The following is a 24,519-nucleotide window of genomic DNA, read 5'->3' as shown; positions in this document are numbered from 1 at the left end:
GAAAATGCCATATTTTTCTGCTGGCTGCCTGCTGGCGAAAATAGGCTAGTAGCTACATTTATCTCATGGAGATAAAACTGGGAGCGAGTTTACTGTAGATGCGCTGTCAACTCTGCTCTGACTATTACTGAAAGAGAGAGACGACATGCAGTCCGTGAAGACCCGCCCTACTCCCCTACTCTGCATCTGATTCGCAGACTGTGGGTGAGGGGGAAAACCGCTGACGGGACGCTGAATGTGATTGGACCAGACCCGTACACAGACAGACAGTGGCAGTGCAGCCGGACATGCAGAGCACTGCTCGCAGTCGCAGAGGAGATAGCGAGGATGCATTTGCCTTCAACTTTACTTGATATCACTCCGGAATCACGTTTCAACCAAGTCACTAACGTAACGTTGCTGTCATGAGCCTGCGCTATGGTAGCCTACAAGTGATAAAATAAATAAAACTTCCAACTCTCGCGCAACGACTCTGCAAACAGTTGCGCGCGGGCCGCATTAACACTAAACTTTGATGTCAAGTAGGGGGCCGCAAAATATCATCCCTCGGGCCGCAATTGGCCCGCGGGCCGCGAGTTTGAGACCCCTGAACTAGGTAGTCCAACACGTCAAAAATATGATGCAATACTAACGTTACTGGTGGTTTTCTTAATTTTGTTTAGCCTAGTAGCTAATCAGACTGGCATCTACAAGCTGCGTGCACAATCACAGTGAGCGCTCAGTAGATTTTTCCCGCTGTTCATACCTGGGTGTGAGTGTGCAGCTCACGCGAGTGACGTCATCGCGTCATCACGCGCTTTGGATTACCGTAATTTAGGAGTGAAATGCGAATGCAAGGGTTGAAATCACTACTCGCAAAGGTGCGCCCAAATATTTGTCTCCACTCGCACAGGCCATATATAGGGGCAATTTGCGATAACCTTGTCGCACTGTACAGCCCTGCAATGTAGTGATGACTGTTATTAACCTCAATGCAGCGATGACACTGACCTGCACACCAGCATAGGCATTGTTGACGAGCATGTCCAGCCTGCCATTTTGTTCCCGTTTGATTCTCTCAAACAGTTCTTTAATGTCCTCATCCTTTGAGGAATCACAGACGACTGGCAGACAGTCCCCGCCCCTCTCCTTGACCTGTCAATCACAGATAAGCAGACCAGTAGATATAACGTTAGAATAATTACACTAGGGCTGGAAGCAGGGGAGGAAACTAACTTTTTGGCTTACCAGCCAACTGGCGAGTATCTGATTTTTTTTACCAGCCAAACAGATTTTTTACCAGACAAAAAAAATCGCTAATTGTGATAATTACTTCTTTGTATGTCTTCGTCTAAATAGATTTTCAATCATAGTAAAATAATCACACCGTGTCTCTACTCTTTAAAATATGTATTAGCATAAAACATTAATCTCTACTCTTCACAATATTAGCATAAAACATATTAACATGAAAGAGGTATCTATTCTGGACTGGGTTGGGCTGAACTGGGCAGTGAAAGATGCTGGGTTGGACTGGGTTGGGCAGTGAAAGAAAAAAACCGAAGTATGTTGTGAAGTGTATAGATAGATGTGAAATATATAGATGTAGCAGTAGTCTATCTGTATGTCATATGTTATGATGAATTGAAAATGCCGTACTGTATTGTACCCATTCTGCAATCTGTTAATAAAGTTTTCAATCAATCAAGTTAACTTTGAACCTCGGTTGTCAAGCCTCGTCAATGTTGTGTATGCATCTGGGTAGGCACACTGTGCCTTTAAGACAGCACGGTGGTCTTACGACAGTACCGTCAAGTGTTGTGATAACGTCAGTTGGGTTGGTGTGCTGTTGTACACAGTGCACTGGTTGAGCTTAGCTAGCCCCTTTCGTGACTGCGATGTGCAAGCCAGGGGCTTTTGAGCATGAAATAAAATGTCTAACCTTACGTCGTAGTCCGGTGCTTTTTTGGAAACATTATAGTCATAACACAGATACACCTAGCTGGCTGCTTTGAGCACACGGGGCTAACGTTAGCTAGCAAGCAGCTATCGCTAAAACTAGAAGCTAACCACTGTATACATTTCCAGTAGACTAACATTACACTTCTGTGATTTAAATGTGTCCTTAGTAACTTATACTCGAGGGTTGTACTAGGGTTGGATGCAGTTCCCCGTTGGTCAGTCTGTCTGTTTTCCATCTTCTGCTGTGTTTAACGTTATCTGTTTGAGAGTGCTCCTGATGGCTAGCCTAGTAACGCAGGACTTTTATCATTATATGTCCGCGGGTTGGCCAGTACTGCGCAAACTTTTATTAAACATTATATGTCCGCGGGTGGTCTTGTGCAGTGCTCTCGTGGCACTGTCAACTAAAGCGAGCACTCAGAAGACGCGCACCGTTTGCCAGTGCAGTGATTGCAGAATGTTTTTTTTTTTTGTATACTCGCCAGACTGGCGAGTGGTCTTCATGAATCACTCGCCAAACGTAAAAAATACTCGCATTTGGCGAGTAAAGTGGCCTAATTTCCTCCCCTGGCTGGAAGGTACCCCCAATACGAAGGTATGCCATCCCGTCATGGATTCATGCAAAGGTATGGAATTCACTATATTGTCGTCTACAATATATACATATCGACATTAAAAGAATACATAATACACAATATATATTTGAAAGTGAATACAAAAAAGATTCCTTTCAGCAGTATAAAAGTGAAGTCAAATAGAACATTTTGAATGAAATGGTACCATGATAATTGTATTACAAGATACAGACATAAAAAGATGTCATATCACATTATAATTTGTACTGGAAAACTATACAGACAAATACCGTCATACCATCAAAACTATGGTGATATGATATCTGGGGTATATCGCTCAGTCCTAAATAAGATCTATGTTGATATGATATCTGGGGTACTGTATATCGCTCAGTCCTAAATAAGATCTATGGTGATATGATATCTGGTGTATATCGCTCAGTCCTAAATTAGATCTATGGTGATATGATATCTGGGGTATATCGCTCAGTCCTAAATTAGATCTATGGTGATATGATATCTGGGGTATATCGCTCAGTCCTAAATTAGATCTATGGTGATATGATATCTGGGGTATATCGCCTAAAGCTCTAAATAAGATCTATGGTGATATGATATCTGGTGTATATCTCTCTCTCTCTCTCTCTCTCTCTCTCTCTCTCTCTCTCTCTGCATGCTGGGAATGAGATTGGAGGTGTAGTGAGTTTTTTCCTATCTTTATCTGTCTATTTTGTTAATTTGTTTATGGGATATTGTATTATAGTGTAGTGTTGGGTTGCTGTGTGTTTTTGGTGTGTATGGGGTTAAGTGGGAGTGTTTTGTTTGTTTGGCAGTCGGCCAGGCTGTTTTGCTGGTTGACGTCAGACGCCAGTATGGACTTTTCCAAAATGGGTAGAAAGCATGGTATCAAGATATCTGTTTCTAATGTGTCAGTAGAGGACTGCAGTATGGCAGTTGGAAATATTGTCGGACATAGAAATATTAAATCAGCTGCGAGAATGAACGGAGGAGTGGTGATTTTTCTTGATTCATTGGACAAGGTGCAGACACTGGTTCAATCAGGGATCAGTGTGGATGGGGCTTTTCTTTCTGTTGAGCCTCTCTCCTCACCAGGCAGAAATGTCTTTATTTCCAACATTCCGCCGTTCATCAGTGACGAACTATTGATAAGTCAACTATCACGACATGGGAGGATAATTTCCCCTATAAGAAAAATGTTGTCGGGATGTAAATCTCCGCTTTTAAAGCATGTTGTCTCACACAGGCGACAGGTTTTAATGATTCTAAACAACAGCGGAGAGGAGCTTGAGTTGGTTTTTAAGATAAAGGTTGATGAGTTTGATTATGTGGTTTTTGTGAGTTCTGGAAATTCGGGAAAGTGTTTCAAATGCGGGTGTTACGGACGGTGTCCTTATATCATTATGTATGCATGTAATATTATATTGTATGGGGTATTATATGTATATAATATGTGTTATGTATGTAGGCAGGTTGTATTGTTGTTTTTTTTGTCTCCCTCCTGTATAACCTATCTATCTCTCAGGGTCAATCACCATCCCACTCCAAACAGCAGAAGCAGCAGCAACAGCAGCTGAGGCTCATCAGACTAATTGACCTCCACATCCCTTCATATAATCCCTGTGTATGCAATGTTAGCCAGAGCCCGGTCGGTGTATGTTGGTAACTATCTGGTGGTGTTGTGTTAGGGCTCTCATTTGATTTGTGTTTGGGCTCATGTTTGTTACATGAGCCAGTTAAAGCTCTGTTGGGCTCGTATTTGTGAGAGAGCTAGTTAAAGCTCTGTGGGGCTCATGTTTGTTACATGAGCCAGTTACAGCTCTGTTGAGCTAACAATTGTGTGAGAGCTGGGCAAGGCTCTGGTGGTTTAGCCACTTACCCTAGTATTGTACCTTGTGTGATCCTGCCTATTGTATATTCTCTGTTTACCCATAACCTGTATTGTGTATTTGTTTATTAATTCGTCACCCAGTTTATGGTGATTGTTTTTCTTGTTGATAACCTTTTGTTTCGCACACAGGGACATTGAGGGCAGGAAGATACCCTGGGTCTACATTCTGCATCACGTAGGCGACCTACTGTTAAAGACACCAGCTTTAGAGTGAGCACCACCACCTGTACTTTGGGGCGTCCGCGCCTGTAAAGGGGGGGGTGGGTTTTTGTTTCCTTTTAATATTTGATTTGGTGCTCACTGGTAGGTCCTCTTTGCTCTCTGTGTTGCTGATCCTTATTTGTGAAATAAATATTATTATTTTGCAATTTGTCTTTGGCGTTTTGTGTCACTGCACCCTCACCTACCCTGTCTGTGGCCTTGTGTTGCGTCTCCCCACGGGGGTACGTAACAGCGGGGAAGAGGGATATATCTCCCGAGACTGTGCGGGGAGAGGGGCAAGGCGACCTCCGCCTCAGCCCCAGGAGGAGCGCAGCGCTGGGCTCAGCGCAGGTGTGGAGGAGGGAGGAGTGGGGCAGCGCAGAGCTGAGAGCAGTGACAACAACAGTGTCCCGCTGCAGACCGTCAGCAGTGTCGGTAGTGTCCCTTTGCAGGCCGTCGGCAGTGTAGACGGTGTCCCGCTGCAGACCGTCAGCAGTGTAAACAGTGTCCCTTTGCAGACCGTCAATAGTGCAGCAGATAGTATCCAGCTGCAGGGCCACAGAACCGGTGTAGCAGGTACGGAGCAGAGCCTTGGTACAGAGGAGGGAGGAGTGAGGGACGCTGCCCCCCCCTCAACTAGTGGCGACTGTGGGGTAACAGGGGGTGGTGCGGGTGGTGCAGGTACAGAGGAGGGAGGGGTGGGAGACGCTGTTCCCCCCTCAACCAGTGGTTGTGTAGGTAAGGAGGTGGGAATCAGAGATGCTGCCCCCCCTTCAACAAGTGGCGAGGTAACAGGGGAGAGCAGAGTTTTTTTTGTCCCCCCAAGCCCAACACTGTGTCAGGGTAAAAAAAGGAAGTGAAGTAATAGGGGAAAAGCTGAATGTGGTGGACAATGTAAACAGTCAGACAGTGGATGGCGTGGTGGGAAGTGATGGAGGGGTGGGCTCTCAGGATAAGGAAGGAGTGACAAGTTTGGTCAAAGAGAGTCAGGAGGGTGTAGAAGACACAGGTTCCTCTCAGTCCAGCATGGACGAGGATGAGGTTGAAAGACAATGGGGGGATGACATCTCAAGTGTTGAGGAAGATGAGTTCCCAAATGCTTCTCAAGTGTCTGATTCACAACGGAAAATTTTGTATGCAGTCAGGCAGATACAGAAGTTCCTGCACACAACAAAAAATTTGAGAAGTGTCAAAGTGGAAGATTTTTTTGAAGATTTAGAGATGTTTATTTTTTCAGCAAGGACTCAAATGAGGTCGAAGAACAATGGGGGGTACACTTCCCAGGAAGTTTTTAGACTGAATTGTGCAGAAGCTCAGAAAACTGGATAATATAATGTTACCATGATAATGGAGCTTCTGATGTGTGGAGCCTGGCTGGACATTCAGGAAGGGAGTAGACCTGGGCTTGGACAGTGTCTGCAAGCAGTTGGGACAATGACACTGAAAGATGTTGTGAATGTAGCCGGGTCAGAGGAAGTGGCTTCTTTATTGGGGCTGAGGACGGCCTGTCACAACAGGGTCTGTCTGGACGATTGGCCTGAAGCGCGGAGCGTCGGGGAACAATACCTGTTGCAGGATTATTTCAGTGGAACGGAAAGTCCTGATGAAGGGGATTTTTTCATGCGCTGGATATAAAAACTGACACAAATGGACTGACGGGACCCTTTTGGGTTGCTTATATGTTGTTCTTGATGACATATTATGTGTTGAATGGAAGTATGGATACTTTTTTTGTTTGGGTGGAGCTTCAATGTTTTTTTGTTGTGTTGCAGGAGGACAGGTGTATTTTAGCATTTTTTTTATTGTGAGATCTCATGTGGTTTTAAGTGTGATGGGGACACATGTTGCCCGATATAATGTGTAGTTAGTTATTTAATTGTATTGACATATACATTGTACATTGTAATGAGAATTATGTGAATAAATGTTTTTCTAAAATCAAAAAAATCTCTCTCTCTCTCTCTCTCAGAATTACAGAAGTGTTGCATCAAGCCATTTATGACATACCAGATCTACAAATATACAGTACTGTTTATGTGTCCACAAGGAGTCTAAAAAACTAGTAGATTGATTTGAGGGTGAAGGATGGGCGGAGCTATTTGGTGGGTGGCTGTCACTCAAAGCATTCTGCTAGTATGGGTGGAGCCAAGCCAATAACAGCCTGAAATCATGAGGCTGAAAAAATTATGGTTTTGAGTACTTGATATAAATATAAAACAATGATTATTTTTGGAATAAACCTTACAGATGTCTTCCATAGACTCACAAGAATTGTGTAAAGTTGCCCAAATAGTGCTAGGAATAGCAATGCATGTCCCCTTTAAGTTTTTATGATGAGTCATATACTATAATATATATACTATAATAGTATAATACTATAATATTAGTCTGCAACTGTGTAAAAAAAACCATTGGTTTAAACAGAATGAATAGATAAAAAGATATATATATATAAAAATTCAAAATTCAAATGTTGATTTAGAATTCGAATGCCAACGTAACGAACGAAGGTCCGAACGTTCGAACGTTTTTGCTCAGCCCTAATGGGCAACACATTTACCCAAAGTAAGCCTGATTAGATGTAATGCTTGTGCAACATGTGATTAATCTACTACAGTGGTTCTCAAACTACGGCTCGCGACCCAAATTGGGGTCACTGGTAGGTGACAGTGCATTGGAAAGTAAAAAAAAAAATTTTTAATGTTCTGGCAACATATTTTGGCTAAATATGCCTAGTTTTATAAATGTGTATTGATAACATAGTGCTGTAATTACATTTTCTAATAATATGCATGATCAAGTTCAACAACATGTGCTTTTATTTTGATATTCCTTAATTCCACGTTGAAATTACGCTATACATTAACACTTTCTCTGCCACGCTTATGTACATCCTTATACCATCCTCTGCCAGCTCTATTTGTCTATGGAGAAGTTCCCCTTCTTTGCAGGGCTATAACTTTTTAAATTGTATTGCTAAATTGACATTACTATGGCCCATTCAACGTCAATTATCTATCGTTCAGGATGTAGGAACGTTATACTTTTTCATTCACATATTCATACTAAAATACGGTCTAAAGTATAAATATGTTTTTATCGTTTTCTGCAGCATTCTGCAGAACGTGATTTATAGCCCTAAATGCATTATATTGATGATCAAATACAGTTTGATAGCGATCGGCGCCAGATACAAAATTTCAAATGGACATGCTTCTAGAAGTTACTACTTATCATCTGATGTTGACCGGATGGGGGGGGGGGGGGGGTCGTTTATAATTCCGTGGCCAACGTTAGATGATTCATGTAGTGTGGGTGATATGATCATTAGAGCAGTTTGTATCGAACACGGTAAAAATAAACGCTGAAACTTACCCCAGTCTCCTCGGGCCGTTGGGCGATGAGCGTGGAGCAAAAAGATTCCTATTATGGGATGTTGAAATATGCGATCCATCTCCAGGTTGTATAATAGTATATACTAGGGGTGTAACGGTACGCGGATACGTACTGTACCGCGTCAATGTGGTCCTCCGGTACAGTACGGGCTGTGCACTGTACGATTGCAACGGTATGGTCAACCTTTTTTTGCAGAACTTAAATCCCCCCGGCCCCACGTAATTTATCAACAACACTGCGGTCTGCTGTGAGCATTATAAAACAAACGTGTGTTTAACCGACCGTGAATTAAAGTGTCAATGCTGTTTGTCATTTTAACAGCAGATACTTTCTTAAATGCCATCCTCCCGACAGAGCGCTGTTGACGGGGAGCTCTGATGGGTTCGCTTGCTGGTGTTATTAGCATTAGCTGAAGAGCTAACCGAAAAGCTAGTTTTAGCTTTAATGTTACCATGACTAAAGTTGGGGCTATTCATAATCCAGCAATAATGGCTGCAGACCTGCAAGCAAAGTACAGCAAGTTGGCACAGGAGTATTCCAAGGTAAATCACTTTTTCACCAGTAACGTTATATTGTCTTGTTTCCATCTAACGTTAGCTCATGCTAACTTAGCTCACGCTAACGTGGTCACTGATCGACCTCTCGCACACCATATCGGTGACAATGTTTAGCTTTTAGTGCCAAATGATAAGAGTCTGAGGCGGAGTCTCAAAAGAGAATGTTGAATATTTATTGTGCAAAAATCACAACAGATCCTCTGTGCTACTTCACCGGAGCCTGTAGACTGAGTAGGGTATATCTGCAGAGCCACTGGGTAGCGAGTGCAAAGTGAGTGGATCATTGGAGTAGGGTATATCTGCAGTGCTGCAGCCCCATAATACAGTATCATTAATCAATCACCTGTTGTTGAATAAATACCATTACTTTCTAGTGATTACTAAAAAACAGTATATATAAAACAGTAGCTGTATATATATATATATATATATATATATAAAAAAAAGTATAATTTATATAATTTTTCTTTTTAATTTAATTTTTTTTAATGCATGCACTGGTATCGCCAACCCCCCCCCCCCCCCCCCCCCCCCCACCCCCCCCCCACTGTACCGAAAAAATACCGAACCGTGACTTAAAAACCAAGGTACGTACCGAACCGTGGATTTTGTGTACCGTTACACCCCTAGTATATACGTCCAAATCATGTTGTTTATCGAGTTATTGGTAACGGATCGCTATCCATTGTGTCGAGCTCGAGTCCCGGGACCTATAGCGAGTGGTCGGACCGAATTTGGATGAGCACCAGTTTCCGTTCCCGGTTTGGGCGATCCGCCGATCGGCCACCAGATGGCGCTCTTGAACCGTTGGAGAGTTGAGAGGGGATCAACAGTAGATCTCAAGTCTCTGCGGGAGAAATATGATTGCGATCACAGATTTTTGAAATTGGCAGATTAAGCATGGAGGGGAATGACGAGTTACGGTGTCCTTGGCGATTAAAGTGTTAAGTGTGGGGTCCCCAAAAGAAATCCTAAATAAAATGGGGTCACGGTATGAAAAAGTTTGAGAACCCCTGATCTAGTATAAAAGGACCACAGGTCGCCTCCACAGCAGTCTGTTTCAGTCTCTCTCTCCTCTCAGTCTGTTTCAGTCACTCTCTCTCAGTTTGTTTCAGTCTCTCGCTCTCCTCTCAGTCTGCCTGAGAGACTCACCTCCTCTGTCTGCCTGAGAGACTCACCTCCTCTGTCTGCCTGAGAGACTCACCTCCTCTGTCTGGCTGAGAGACTCACCTCCTCTGTCTGGCTGAGAGACTCACCTCCTCTGTCTGCCTGAGAGACTCACCTCCTCTGTCTGCCTGAGAGACTCACCTCCTCTGTCTGCCTGAGAGACTCACCTCCTCTGTCTGCCTGAGAGACTCACCTCCTCTGTCTGCCTGAGAGACTCACCTCCTCTGTCTGCCTGCGAGACTCACCTCCTCTGTCTGCCTGCGAGACTCACCTCCTCTGTCTGCCTGAGAGACTCACCTCCGCAGCGGTCTGCCTGAGCGAGGCCTCCTGCCTCCCGGTGATGTACACGGTGGCCCCTGCCTCCGACAGCTGCAGGGCGATGCCCCGGCCGATCCCCCTGGAGGCCCCGGTCACCACACACACCCACCCGGAGAGAGCCATTGTCTCCGTCTCTGTGGCTGACAGAAAGTACAACGGGGCCCAAGGCTCGGAAATCAACATACAGCTGACGTACGGAAACCCCAGAGAGTCAAGTTCAGTAAACAATAGGGATGCTCGGTATTGGCTTTTTTACCGATACCAATATACCGATATTGTCCAACTCTTAATTTCCGATACCGATATCAACCCCCCCCCCCCCCCCCCAAAATGAATAATTTCATGTAATTAACACATTTATCTCTTGTCGTGTAATTAACACAACATTATGCATACTTTGACAATAAATAAAATAATCATTTGTTCTTACTTGCTTGCCTGGGTAAATAAAGGTTAAATAAATGTTAAAAAAATAATAATAATAATAATTTGAAAACCGATACGATACATTTTTATGCCAATATCGGTAGGCCGATAATATCGGACATCCCTAGTAAACAATTTGCGCCGCTGATAGATACGATGCCGGCGTATGCTCTGCTCAATAGTAGGTGATAATGGTGCACAATATATCGGCCACCGATATAATATCGGCCGATATAATATCGGCCGATATGGTCATTTCTTTACACATCGGTATCGTTCCGATGTCAAAATAGGGCAGATATTAACACTTTAACTGCCGGAAGACGCTTTTAGGCGTCCTTCCCCGCCATGCTCAAGTTGCCGAAGACGCCATAACTCGTCTTTGATATCAATATTTCAAAAATCTGTGATCGGAATCATATTTCCTTTCCGGGGCCCTGAGACACAAGTGTGATCTCCTCTCAATCCTCTAGCGGTTCAAGACCGCCATCTGGTGGCCGATCGGCAGATCGAAAAAACGGATGTTACCTTTAACCCGGTAGGACTCACTCCATATGGGGTCCGGGCACTCGCTAGTGTTAAGAGACTCAGTCTTCACACAGTGAACATCGATCGCTGCAAATAACTCGAAAAAACAACATGATTTGGACGTATATATTATTATACAACCTGGAAATGGACCGGATATTTCTATATCCCATAATAGGAAAATGTCTGTTCCACGCTCATCGCCCAACGGCGCGAGGAAGATACGGTAAGATTCAGCGTTATTTTTCAATGTGTACGATACTAACTGCTATGATGAACATTTTACCCACATTAGATGAATGGTATAACGCTGCCCACGGAATTATAAACGACCCCTCGGCCATCCGGTCAACATCAGATTACGTGTAGTAACTTCCAGAAGTCCGTCCAGTTGGATTTTTTTATATCGCGCCGATTGCTATCAAACTGTATTTGATCATCAATATAATGCATTTGGGGCTATAAATCACGTTCTGGAGAAAGCTGCAGAAAGAGATGAAAACATACTTATACTTTAGATCATATTTTAGTATGAATATGTGAATGAAAAAGTTTAACGTTCATACACCCTGAACAATACATATAGGACATTGAATGGGCCCTAATAATGGCAATTTAGCAATAGAATTTAAAAAGTTATAGCCCTGCAAAGAAGGGGAACTTCTACATAGACAAATAGAGCTGGCAACCTATGGTATATCATGAATTTAGCCTTAGGCAATCAAAGTGTTAAAAGAAATTAAAAATTACAAAAATATATATATATATTTTTTTTAACATGTTTTGGTCTTAAATTGTTTAAAAATATCAGTAATTTCTGAAAAGTTACAAAAGAAATAATTTTTTAAATATTTCAAGCGTTTTGGAAAATAGCTCTTTATTTTATTATCATAAAAAAGTGTTTTCTATACAGAGATATCGACATCGGTAAATATCGGTATCGGCCAGAACAGCAATATTAACACATTCGGCGCCAATGACGACAAAAGTCTGGTTATCTCGCCGATGGTTGGGCGCCAATCACGAGAAAAGTCTGGTTTTAACCGTTATTTCTTTTATTCGCTATATCCATTCATTTTTCATCCATCCAGCCTTATGTTATCATTAGGAATGGGTCTGAGCTCGCAAAAGGCCAATACCGCCACCTAACGCCTTGCGGCCGGTATTGAACATCATTGGAATCCCTCTGTGTTGATCTAAGAAGTCCGGTCCAGGTTTTCGTGACCCAAATTCCTGAGGGGCCTGACAGCGCGGGGCCTGACAGCGTGGGGACTGAGAGTGCTGGGCTGACGTTCTGCAGATGGATACTATTGCCTAGATCTGGAATTAAATCAAATACTTTGCGGAAGTAATTTGGATCATCAGTAGGGCTGTCTTAAATACTTCGAAGCTTCGAAGCTTCGTTCGATGGCACAAGCTTTGAACATAAAAAAAAATCGAAGTTTAAAAAATATATATATTAGCGCCTCCATTCCAATGAAACGAAAGTAAGCGGCGCCTTCCCGCCTCCATTCCAATGAAACGAAAGTAAGCGGCGCCTCGACTCCACCTCTCTACAACAAGCACGTGGAGATTATCCGTGTTGAAAACAACAAGGACATGTGCAGCAGACATGTCGACGAAGAAGCGAAGCAATGCCGTTTGTTATTTAAGACTATGTCGGACAGATTTGTGTTCATTGTGCTGCTTTTTTAAAGTGTCCCGACCCATATAAAAATATGTCTTAATAAAACGTGCTTAATTAAGTCGAATTCTGCCTTTGTCTCGATCAACTACATATAAATATTTATATAATTGTTTGCTTGATAGACGAAGGTTGCAACATAATTATGTAATGTCATGTCGTTGGCTGTGAGAGCAGCCCCACTGCACCCAGGCAGCGCAGCCGAGTGAAACCTTGTTGGCTGCGTCAGTCACGAAAGGGGCTACTTAATTAATTAATCCAATCCACTTTATTTATAGAGCACATTTAAAAACAACAAAGTTTACCAAAGTGCTGTACAAGTCCCACAACATAAGAAAAAAGAAAATATATATATATATTAAAAAAATATATATATAATAATAATAATAATAATAATAATAATAATAATAATAATAATAATAATAATAATAATAAATAATAATTCCGAAGCTTCGAATTAAAATCGAAGCTCGGCCCCGAAGCTTCGATTGCCAAAAAAAGCTTCGAAGGTCAGCCCTAATCATCAGTGTTTGGGCCGTATATGTTCAATAACGTGATAGGGAATGAATGTATGTTTCCAGTAATCATAATATACCTGCCATTTGGATCTGTGACTATTGAGGAAAGCTGGAATGGGATATTCTTGCGGAAAAGAATAGCGACACCTCTAGCTTTGGATGTGAAAGGTGACTGGTAAACTTGAGATATCCAGTTAGCCCACAGTCGCCTCTGCTCTGTAGCTTTTATGTGAGTTTCTTGTAGAAACATTATGTCAGCTTTAAGAGACTTTAAATGCGCAAACACCCTGCCCCGCTTTAGAGCATGCCCAAGACCGCGTACATTCCACGAGACCAACGTTATGTTATTCATATCTGTCTGATTTATACGAGTGGATCCTGACATGTAGGCTATACAATTGAAATAATGAGAACAGCCTGGAAAAGCACACTAGAATGAAAATTAACAATAAACAAAAACAATTAGTCTGGCAGCTCTGGACAACATTCAACACAGATAAACCCCAACTCCCGCCCCCCGAACACTTCCCCCGTCAAAGCATTGTATTCCCAATCTCAATAACTGAGGCCCACCGGGCGGCATCTATGCCAAATACAACGCAGTTCGGTTTCAGGGTTCCTCTGATTGGCCACTAAGCCCACGTGACCGCGCGCTAGCACGCCCCCCTTATCGCCCACTGCCGCTCTGTGAAGCGGAAGAGCCACCGGGGCGACGTGAGGCACCAGCTCCAGCAGCAGCGGCCGTCTTCTCTCCGAGGCGGCTCGCAATACACACAATTGTTAAGGGGATGCAGACCAGAGAAAGACGTTTGTCTTGTTTACATCAGGGTCCCCCATTTTCAATTCATATCGACATTTATGACATACACAACATACATGACAGCTTTGGCTGTTTGTACGATGAAACAAAGAACTTCTAAGATATACATTAACTTGGATTTCAGTGATATTCAGCGGTTATGTCAGTGTTCTTAACCCTTTATCTGCCAGGGATTATTCTGATCATATACCCCTATCTGCCACTGTTGAAAGTCTATGGAGATGTTCCCCTTCTTTGCAGGGCTATAACTTTTTAAATTGTATAGCTAAATTGACATTACTATGGCCCATTCAACGTCAAGTATCTATCGTTTAGGATGTAGCAACGTTCTACTTTTTCATTCACATATTCATACTAAAATATGGTCTAAAGTAGGGCTGCAACTAATGACTATTTTGGTAGTCGATTAATCTGTCGATTATTTTTTCGATTAGTCGACTAATCGAAAACAAATTATATTAAAACAAATAAAAATAAATAATATTTATTTTATTTTATTTTATTTTATTTTATTTTGCACTACCTATCTTTGTGAAAGTGGCTTCTCAGCTCTGGTCCAGCTGAAGACAGAGCAGAGGAACAGATTGGACATTGAGCATGACCTCAGAGTTGCTTTGAGACTCTTGTCAGGACCAAACAACATCCCCAGTTCAGGGCTGTACGCTAAGCTTTTTCACTAGGGGCACACTTGCCCCTAAATGAGAAATTTAAGGGCAAAAAATATTTTTTAGGGGCACATTTTTAAATAACAATTTTACCATTATTTATATCGATTGTTTTTGATTAAAAAAAAAGAAATAAAATTATTTTATATAAAAATGTTTTTTTAATAAAATATATATATTATATAATCATACTTGTAGTTGTATTATCTGCGAGACATCGCCACCACGCAACAAGTCAAAATGCTCGCTATATGCAACCAGCGGCAGCTCCACTGTCTGTGTGTACTCGAGTAGCCTCCAGCTACGGCCAGGATTCTCCGGAGCTGCAGCTGGACCCTATACTGTAGCCTCCAGCTACGGCCAGGATTCTCCGGCGCTGCAGCTGGACCCTATTGACTATATTCAGAGTGCCCTCAGCTCGAATACGCATCGACTCAGTGTTATAAGACATTGATATCAGGAGCTATCTGTAGCTATTTAGTTTAATGGGACGTTTCGTTTTGAACAGTGAGCTAACGCGAGCTATCATGCACTACTAGACTTGCTGGAGCATTTGTTGATATCAGTAGCTAGCCGGCTGGCAGGCTCACCGAGGTCCCAGTGTCCCACTAGAGACTAGTGTTTACAACAGCCACGGGTGGGGGCGGTTAGGTGGCCGAGCGGAGATTGCGTTCGTCACCAACCCCGGAGCTGTGAGCTGGATTCGTTCGAACAGGCGAATCCAGCTCACAGCTCCGGGGTTGTCACCAGCTTGGCTGGCCGTCTGCACTAATACAATTGGCTGTATTAGAGGGTGGGAGAAGCTGGCGGGGTGGGTCCGGGTCGTTGTAAACAGCGACTCCTACAGTTCGGTCGGGGCGCCTGCTAAGCGCGGATAGGACTTGAGGGGGATAGTGTGGTCCTCCCACACGCTACGCCCTCTCGATGAGAATCCGCGCTGCCAGGTGAAAAGAAGCGGTGATTGGCTGGACGTGTGTCGGAGGAAGCACGTGGTAGCCTCCACTCTCCCAGATGATCTGACTGTGGGGGGTAAGTGCGCAGCGACCAGGAAGGGACTGGGAATTGGCATACGACTAACATTGGGATGGGAGAAAATCGGAGGAAAATGGAGGGGGAAAAAGACAAAAAAAAAACAGCCACGGGTGCGGGAGGGAGAAGGAGCAGCAGACGCAGCTCTCTCCGTGTGTCTGAGTTCAGTTCAGTTCGGCTCACTATAGGAGGTCGAATGCGTCGAAAATATGAAGCAATACTAACTTAACTTTTCTTCATAGCTAAATCAGCCAGTCTATCAGAGTGAGTGCTCAGTCGATTGTTCCAGCTGATCATACCTGCTGAGTGCTCACTGCTCAGCTCGCGTGAGTGACGTCATCGCGTCATCACACGCCTTGGATAATTTAGGAGTGAAATGCGAATGCAAGGCTTGAAAGCACTACTCGCAAGCCCGCCCCCAGATAATATTTACCAATCGCAACGGCCAATTAAAGGGGCAATTCGCGATAATCTCGTCGCAGTGTACAGCCCTGCAGTTATCCTATTAGTTCCCCCAAACTTACTGTCGGTCTGTTATGTTAAGCTAAGAAGTCTTCAGCTGGCTGGACCAGAGCTGAGAAGCCACTTTCACAAAGATAGGTAGTGCAAAAAAAAATTAAAAATACAAAAATATAATAATTATTATTATTTTTTTTATGACTAATCGACGCAATAATTTCTCGTCAACGATTCTTTTTATAATCGACATCGTCGATTATGTCGACTAATCGTTCCAGCCCTAGTCTAAAGTATAAATATGTTTTTATCGTTTTCTGCAGCATTCTGCAGAACGTGATTTATAGCCCTAAATGCATTATATTGATGATCAAATACAGTTTGATAGCGATCGGCGCCAGATAAAAAATTTCAAATGTACGTGCTTCTAGAAGTTACTACTCATCATCTGATGTTGACCGGATGGAGGGGGGGGGGGGGTCGTTTATAATTCCGTGGCCAACGTTAGATGATTCATGTAGTGTGGGTGATATGATCATCAGAGCAGTTTGTATCGAACACGGTAATAATAAACGCTGAAACTTACACCAGTCTCCTCGGGCCGTTGGGCGATCAGCTTGGAGTAGACAGTTTTCTATTATTATCAGTGGTTCCCAAAGTCGGGGTCGCGACCCAAAAGGTGGGCCGCGAGCAGCCATGGGAGGGCCGCGAGATGATTAAAAAAAAAATAACTTAGAAGCAGGCCAGGACAGTGTTTCTAGTTGTATTTATCGTCTGCATCCCCTTAACAATTGTGTGAGCCGTACTGTATTGTACCCATTCTGCAATCTGTTAAATAAAGTTTTCATTCATTCATTCACATCGCTCTCAACTTTGAGTTTCTTTACAAAGTTCAGTTTTATATTATAACAGAGCAGCGCTCTTAAAATTACAGTAGTGTAGTAGGTAGTGAGATAAAATTAGCATAGAACTGACACACGTGAATTTGATAGGAAGTGTATAAAAGTAGGCAGAATAAGAATAGTGCAGGTAAGGTTAGGGATGGGTATCGTTAGGATTTTATCGATACTACTACTCTTATTGATACTGCTTAACGGTTCGGTACTTTATCGATACTCTTATCGGTTCTTTTTTATTATTTTTTGGCAAGAAAAAAAGACAATTAATTAAGAACAGAATCGACATTGCTTTATTATTTATACAACTTTATAAATAAGTATTATAAATAAATATAATTTATGCAGGGAGGGGTATATTTGCAGTTGAGAGCATTGGTCATCTCCCTACAGTAAAGATTAGAAATGATTGAATTATTGTAAATTTGTGTGGAGTGGTGGGAATAGCTGCTTCAATAATAACTTATAACAACAACAACAACAACAGACAAGTTAGACAACTATGTATACAAAAAAAACTATATACACTGAATGATTAGTTGTTACCTAAAGTCCTTGGACTCCACTGTAGAGAACGGGTGCAGGCCTTTGACAACAAACTTTGTCACAGCCCTGTGACACTCGTTCACCCTATCCTCTGTCATCCTTCCTCTAGTCCAGTGGTTCCCAAAGTCGGGGACGCGACCCAAAGGTGGGACGCGAGCAGCCATGGGAGGGCCGCGAGATGATTAAAAAAAAAAAAATAAAAAAAAAATCTATTTTTTTTTTTAGTTTGTCAGGCCACTGAACTTAGAAGCAGGCCAGGACAGTGTTTCTAGTTGTATTCTAAAATTATATTCTATTGTATTCTAAAATGTGACTATATGGTTTTATATTAACTTAATAAATAAACAAAAACGAAAATCTACTTATTTCAACGAACATTTCAAACTAAATAACAGATTATGCACATAAAACGCTGAAAACAACCGAAGCAACAATAGTATTTTAATGAGGCTATTATTATTATCATTATTATTTTGCAACAAGTTAGCCCTCTCATAAATAGCACATATAAATTAATAACTAACTTGAACTAACTTAATAGGATTGAAGTGATATTTGGCTTAAAAAAACGGTTGCCTGGCAAAAAAAAAAAAAAAAAAAGCCTGACGATGTGCATTGGGCCGCGGCTCTCTGACGCCTTATTTTCTGGGTCCCGGCCTGAAAAGTGTGGGAACCCCTGATCTAGATGAACCATTTCCAGGTTGTATAATACTATATACGTCCAAATAACGTTGTTTATTGAGTTAGGGCGAGCGATTGATTATCCAGTGTGTCGAGATGGAGCCCCGGGAGCTATAGCGAGTGGCCGGACCGAATTTGGATGAGCACCAATTTCCGTTTCCGGTTTGCTGTTTGGGCGATCCGCCGATCGGCCACCAGATGGCGCTCTTGAACCGTTAGAGAGTTGAGAGGAGATCAACAGGAGATCTCAAGTCTCCGCGGGTGAAATATGATTGCCATCACAGATTTTTGAAATATTGATCTCAATGACGTGTTACGCCGTCATTGGCAGATTACGCATGGCGGAGAATGACGTGTTAACTCGTCCTTGGCGATTAAAGGGTTAAAAGCTTGTAGTTGTGCATGTCATAAAAAAACAAACTTGCATCATTTGGGTATTTCTGAATGTTTTGGCATATGAGTCTATATAAGATGCATTTTTGTGTAATTGTTTGATCATAATACAGGACTAAGGAACATGGTATTTTTTTATTTCAAATTATATATATAGAACTATGTATAAAGAAACCATTTCTTCTTTCAGAAAGGCTGATATAAAGCTAATGTTTTGTGTAATTGTTATACTCATTGAGGACCATTACATTTGTAGTATTAATCGTAGAATCATATCATATCAGTACCTTCAATAAAGAGTAGATCTGACTACTTTACTGAATTAAAAATTACTGTGAATATCTCCAAACCACGCTCACAAACATTGAGTAACAATACCTTGGATGATGTAACTGATATGGATATTAGTTGCGCTACTGGAGAAAAAGACGCTGGTACCCTTGACAGTTAAAAAAAAAAAAATCACTTTATTCATTCCAGATGTAGCTTATTTTTCCAATTCCTGCCTGAACATTCAAGACATGCTGTATTGCGTGGGGCTTTTAGAGAGGAAGATCCGTAGGACATCACAACGTCGATTCCTGAACGCAACCTCTTTGATATAGCTAGAGGAGAGATTACACCCATGCAGCCTCGAGTGTCGTGTGCAGTGTAAACAAACATTGTTTATGAGAACACATCCAAAGGGAACACAGTTTCTTGAGTCTGGCGTTGTTGAACGAGCCGCATCGGAAGAAGACGGCCGCTGCTGCTGAAACCACTGCCTCGCGTCGCCCCGCTGGCTCTTCCGCTTCACAGTAGGGCTGGGCGATATGGAAAAAAATCATATCACGATAACGATATGATAATGTTATCATATTTCTTGATATCGATAATTATCGAAATTGTTATAAGTAAAAAAAAATAATAATAATTTAACAACAGATGTATGTTTATTTTGCAGCAATTCTTTGTCATTGCCGCCATCTTTAGTGTTACATCCCCTCACACTCCAGTTCTCAGGCTGCAGCTGGTTTAAAAGCGAAAGTAAACCGGCTTCTCTGCTGGCTGTGGCTCCAGGGGAGTTGAACAGTTCTGGCTCTGCTAGTTTATTTTCGATCTTTTGGCGGACAAACCACAGCACATGTGCACCGTGACTCGTGACTGGAGTCTAGTTCTGCTAGCACACATAGCCTACTGTGTACAGACGGTTTCAAACTGTATTTTAAATTAGAAAGCAAACAAAATAAATGGACAAGAGAAAAATAAATCTCAATTTGGTCAGTATTGTCATTTGGACAAGCAAAGCCATTACTTTAAGTTGCAGGCAAGAAAGACAAGTCTGTCCACTGTCTCTGGTTTTAAAACTGCCCTGTTGCAGGCCAAAAAAGAAAAGAAAAAAAAAACGATTTTTCGATTTTTTTTATTTCGATATTCGATATCGATTATTAAAATATATCGCGATATTTATAGTTATCGTTATATCGCCCAGCCCTACTTCACAGCGTGGCAGTGGGCGATAAGGGGGGCGTGCTAGCGCGCGGTCACGTGGGCTTAGTGGCCAATCAGAGGAACCCGGAAACCGAACTGTGTTGTATTTGGCATAGACGCCACCGGGCGTATGGCTTGTAACAGGGTTTCCGTTAGAAAAAATTGTTGCCGGTCTCCGTGACCTGCAAGATTTCAACTACCGGACAAATGAGATTAATTCCGGTCATAGTTTATTGAGCTTTAAAACAATTGATAGGCAGGCTCATGTCATCCTCAAGGCATGTAGATTTATAATATTATTACTTAAAACTAGGCTACTTTTGCGTATACAGTCATTAATATATTCCAAATAAAATAAGTCCCTCGATACTCCGTCTCCGTGCTGCTGCTGACTTGAAATAAAATAGACCGCGTATGTGGCAGTCGGTCCGACACTGAACAGCAGTCTGTTATAATCACATTTTTATGAGCTAACGAATTCCGTTATATTGGACATTTGTATTAATTATATCAAGCGAAGAACTGAGAAAGCAGAGAGACTGCAACATTATCGTGGTTTGCGTGACTACTCTCTCCACCTCAATGTCACGCGGTCGAAAAGGGCGCTTGTCTATTGGACAGTGGAAATGTGTGTGTGGCTGCGATCCTGTGTGTGCGCGCGCGCGTGTGTGTGTGTCTGTGTGTGTACTGCGGAGCCCAGATCAGCGGAGCCGAGTTTTGACATGGCATTGATCCATTGTTCTATTGAAGCACATTACCTACCACCATCCTCTCGCTAAACAACTTGTAGACCACGGTGTTTTTATGAGTGCCCACAAGTAGCCGTTTTAATAATATAATAAGCCGCGCGCCTCGGTAATAATAATAAGCCGCGTTTTTTCTTCCTTCTTCCCAAGATGCACAGACATAGAGAGAGAGAGAGAGATAGATAGATAGATAGATAGATAGATAGATAGATAGATAGATAGATAGATAGATAGATAGATAGATAGATAGATAGATAGATAGATAGAGAGATTAGATGCAGTGTGCTTGTTTTGCAGTGAGTGCTGCGAGCAGTGGTAATAATAATCACTTCCTATATTTGGTTCGCGTTTGGTCCGATGAAGCGAACCGAGACCTACGTTTTTAAAGCTCTCGCTGACAACGTCGTTGTCATTATTAGAAGCAACGAGGAAACAAATGTAATGATCGTTTCGTTCATCGCATAGGCTATTTAATTTTAGCCTATTTTAATACAATTCAAATAATCAAATTGTGCTTAGACTCAGGGAATTATTTTCACCGGACATTAAGACCGGAGAAATTAAATATGTCGGACTTCAGGAGATTTTGCCGGACAAATACCGGTAATTACCGGCTAACGGAAACGCTGGCTTGTAAAACTGCTTATATGAAAGCCCGCTAACTAACCAGCCTGTAAACAAATGCAAACTTTGGCCAGCCGATTGCCCCTCTACCGTTACAAATAAAATTGAATATTATAAATGTTATAAATGATACCGTCATGTATTTTGAAGTGTTCCTTAGTGCTCTCAGCGAAAATCACCACTGTCCCATGGATTCATCCTGTCTGTTCAATGCCCACTTTAGCATTGTGTCTCAGGTTCCCGTCCACAAATTAAATTCTTCAGGGGAAGCGAATACCATTTGCTGCCCGTTGTGTTGGAGATGGAGTTTGGCCGGGAAGCGTAGGCTGTGTTTTATCTCCGACTCGCGGAACGCTCGCCGCTGCTCCATCACTTCGGCAGTGTAGTCTGGATAGATGAAAACTCGCTGCCCGTTGTACTGCAGGGTCCCCTGCCGACCAAGTCATATTATCATCTCTTTCTCCTGGTAGTGATGGACTCTGGCAATGAGTGTGCGAGGTCTGGCCCCCTCCGTTGGCTTTGGCTGTTGGGTGCAGTGTGCACGGTCAATGATCAATGGCTTTCGGAAGTGTGTCTCACCCAGGAGCTTGGGGATAAGGGCGCTTATAAATTCTCTCGGCTTCCCCTTCTCCTCCCCTTCTGGAATGCCGACGATTTTAATGTTGTTACGGCGAGAGCGCCCCTCCAAGTTGTTGGTTTTGGCGCGGAGGCGAGCGCTATCCACCTGTAGCCCGTTTATGGCTTTCTCCATTACCGTCAGACGAGATTCATGGTTTGAGGCCATCTCATCTATGGAATCCATTCGGGTAGCCAAAATATTTTGGGAAGATTGGAGAGATGCAAACTTAACTTCAAATCGGTCAAACAGGTCATTAATTGTTTGCAGAATTGCATCAGACATATTTTTCCACATAGCCTCCATTGGTGGGGGATGTTTGCCATTGAAGTCATCAGCACCGTCTTCGTTAGCCATGTTAGCTAGCTGTTCGCCTTTTCCTTTATCTCTGCGTGTAAGTGGCATTTTCTGAGTTTTGGGGGTTTTCTATGACATGTAGAGGTGGATTAACAGGTTAGAGTACGTTTTGAGAGCAAACTTGGGTGAAGGACGGCAAAAGTAATAAATTAAAAGTTGAACGGTGAGCTCTCGAAAACACGTCTTACTCCATCCGCTGCACACTAGCGCCCCCCGTGTTTTTTGCATGTTGACCGGAAGAAACTCACTGACAATCGATGTGTTTATTAGATAGCTATAATATTTAATAGTTTTTAGCCCTGCAAACACCGCACCCACCCCTATTACTTAAAGCGCTGGCCTTCTTACCACATGAACGCTCAAACCTTTAATATCGGTTATCGGTATCAGCCACAATTTTCACATCGGTGCATCACTAGTAGGTGACTTTTCAAAATAAACAGTCTTCATGATAAAAACACACCCTCACTTATTTTACTTACATTCATGTAAATATGTACAGTTATTACATGTTGAAGGTATCTTCTTAATGTTCCGTCTATGGGAAATGCCTTTCTGGTCAGAAGGGAATAATAATAAATAATAATACATCAAATTTGTATAGCGCTTTTCCGAATGCTCAAAGACACTTTACAGAGCAAAACAAACAATAGTTTTAGTAGAGAAAATTCAAAATTCAAAAATTATATAAAAAAGGTGAGAGGGGGAGGAGTTCAAGGTTTGAAGGAAAGGGTACAAAGGTGGGTTTTGAGGGCTGTTTTAAATGATGAGGGTGTCTGCATGACGGATATGGTTGGGCAGGGCGTTCCAGAGGGTGGGGGCAGCTGCAGCCCCTGTCGCCCCCCAGGTCCGGAGCTTAGTCCTGATGGGTTGGAGGAAGTTAGCGTCTGCGGACCTGAGGCAGTGGGTAGGCGTGTGGTGGAGAAGGAGGTCAGAGAGGTAGGAGGGGGCCAGGTTGTTGAGGGCTTTGAAGGTGACGAGCAGAATTTTTTACTGAATCCTGTACATGATGGGAAGCCAGTGGAGATCGTGGAGGATGGGCGTGATGTGGTCGGAGCGGTGGGTGGAGGTGAGCATGCGAGCAGCAGAGTTTTGGACGTATTGTAGTTTGTTGAGGATTTTGGTGGATGTGCCATACAGAATGCTGTTGCAATAGTCCAGTCGGGAAGTGATAAGTGCATGAGTCAGTGTTTCAGCAGCAGAGAACGATAGTGAGGGGCGTAGACGGGCAATGTTCCTGAGGTGGAAGAAGGCGTTTTTTGTGATCTGGTTTACATGCAGGAGGAAGGAAAGGGTGGGGTCGAGAATGATACCCAGGTTGCGGACGTGGGTGCAGGGGGTGACAATGGAGCCGTCGATGTTGACTGGGGGCGGGTCAGGGAATTTGGGCCAATAATTTGTTCATATTTTAGTTGAGTTTAAGAACGTTTTTTTGCATCCAGATTTTTCAGCCAGGGCTTGGCCAGCAGGTGGCTGAAACCTCTATCAAAGTGTTGCACGTGTTAAATGGTGAGATGGCGCCATCTATTGTCCATAGTCCACTTATAGAAAGATAACGTTATCAATGGCAGTTTGCATTATGCAACTGCATGCACTCACGATAAAATACATAGGCCTAATAGTTAAAAGCCGAATTATAAACAGGGCTAGCCCGGCTAGGCCATGGGAAATCAGTAATCACCCAACGTCATGCATTAGCAATGCAAAAAACAACCATTGTATCACACGTGAAAAGGGAACAATACCCTGTATCTGTGTGGAAACTAGTCAATGAGAGATTATCAAATGAAAAGCAGAAGTGCAGAAGAGTTGAACCCAGAAACTCCCACCCTCACATGGCCTATTCTATAGCAAACATACCGGTACTAAATACGGTTTCTTACGTTTGATTTGGCGACAGGAACAACTTCAGTGGAAAGTAAGTGACAGCGGATCACCTCCCTCTACTACCTTCTGGAAGAACGGCTGTGTGTGGATCACCTCCCTCTACTACCTTCTGG

The 24,519-nt window shown here is 42.7% G+C and overlaps 1 protein-coding gene across 3 annotated transcripts in view; it reads right to left on the bottom strand.

The window, feature by feature from the left end:
• Positions 1-24,519, bottom strand: part of dhrs1 (dehydrogenase/reductase (SDR family) member 1) — a 133,709-nt gene extending 109,190 nt beyond the window's left edge. For 2 of the 3 annotated variants that reach the window (XM_084312961.1, XM_084312962.1), the window contains exons 1-3: positions 24,403-24,519; positions 10,044-10,204; positions 991-1,134 (exon numbers count right to left, since the gene is read on the bottom strand). In XM_084312961.1, the coding sequence (XP_084169087.1) occupies positions 991-1,134; positions 10,044-10,187 (288 nt within the window). In that variant the 5' untranslated portion in view covers positions 10,188-10,204; positions 24,403-24,519. The remainder of the gene's footprint in view (positions 1-990; positions 1,135-10,043; positions 10,205-24,402) is intronic. The other variant, XM_084312963.1, reaches the window with a different exon arrangement.

The sequence above is a fragment of the Notolepis coatsorum genome (genome assembly GCF_963971535.1).
Source record: "Notolepis coatsorum genome assembly, chromosome: 4".
NCBI classification, from domain to species: domain Eukaryota; kingdom Metazoa; phylum Chordata; class Actinopteri; order Aulopiformes; family Paralepididae; genus Notolepis; species Notolepis coatsorum.
This window is presented reverse-complemented; position numbering and strand designations above follow the sequence as displayed.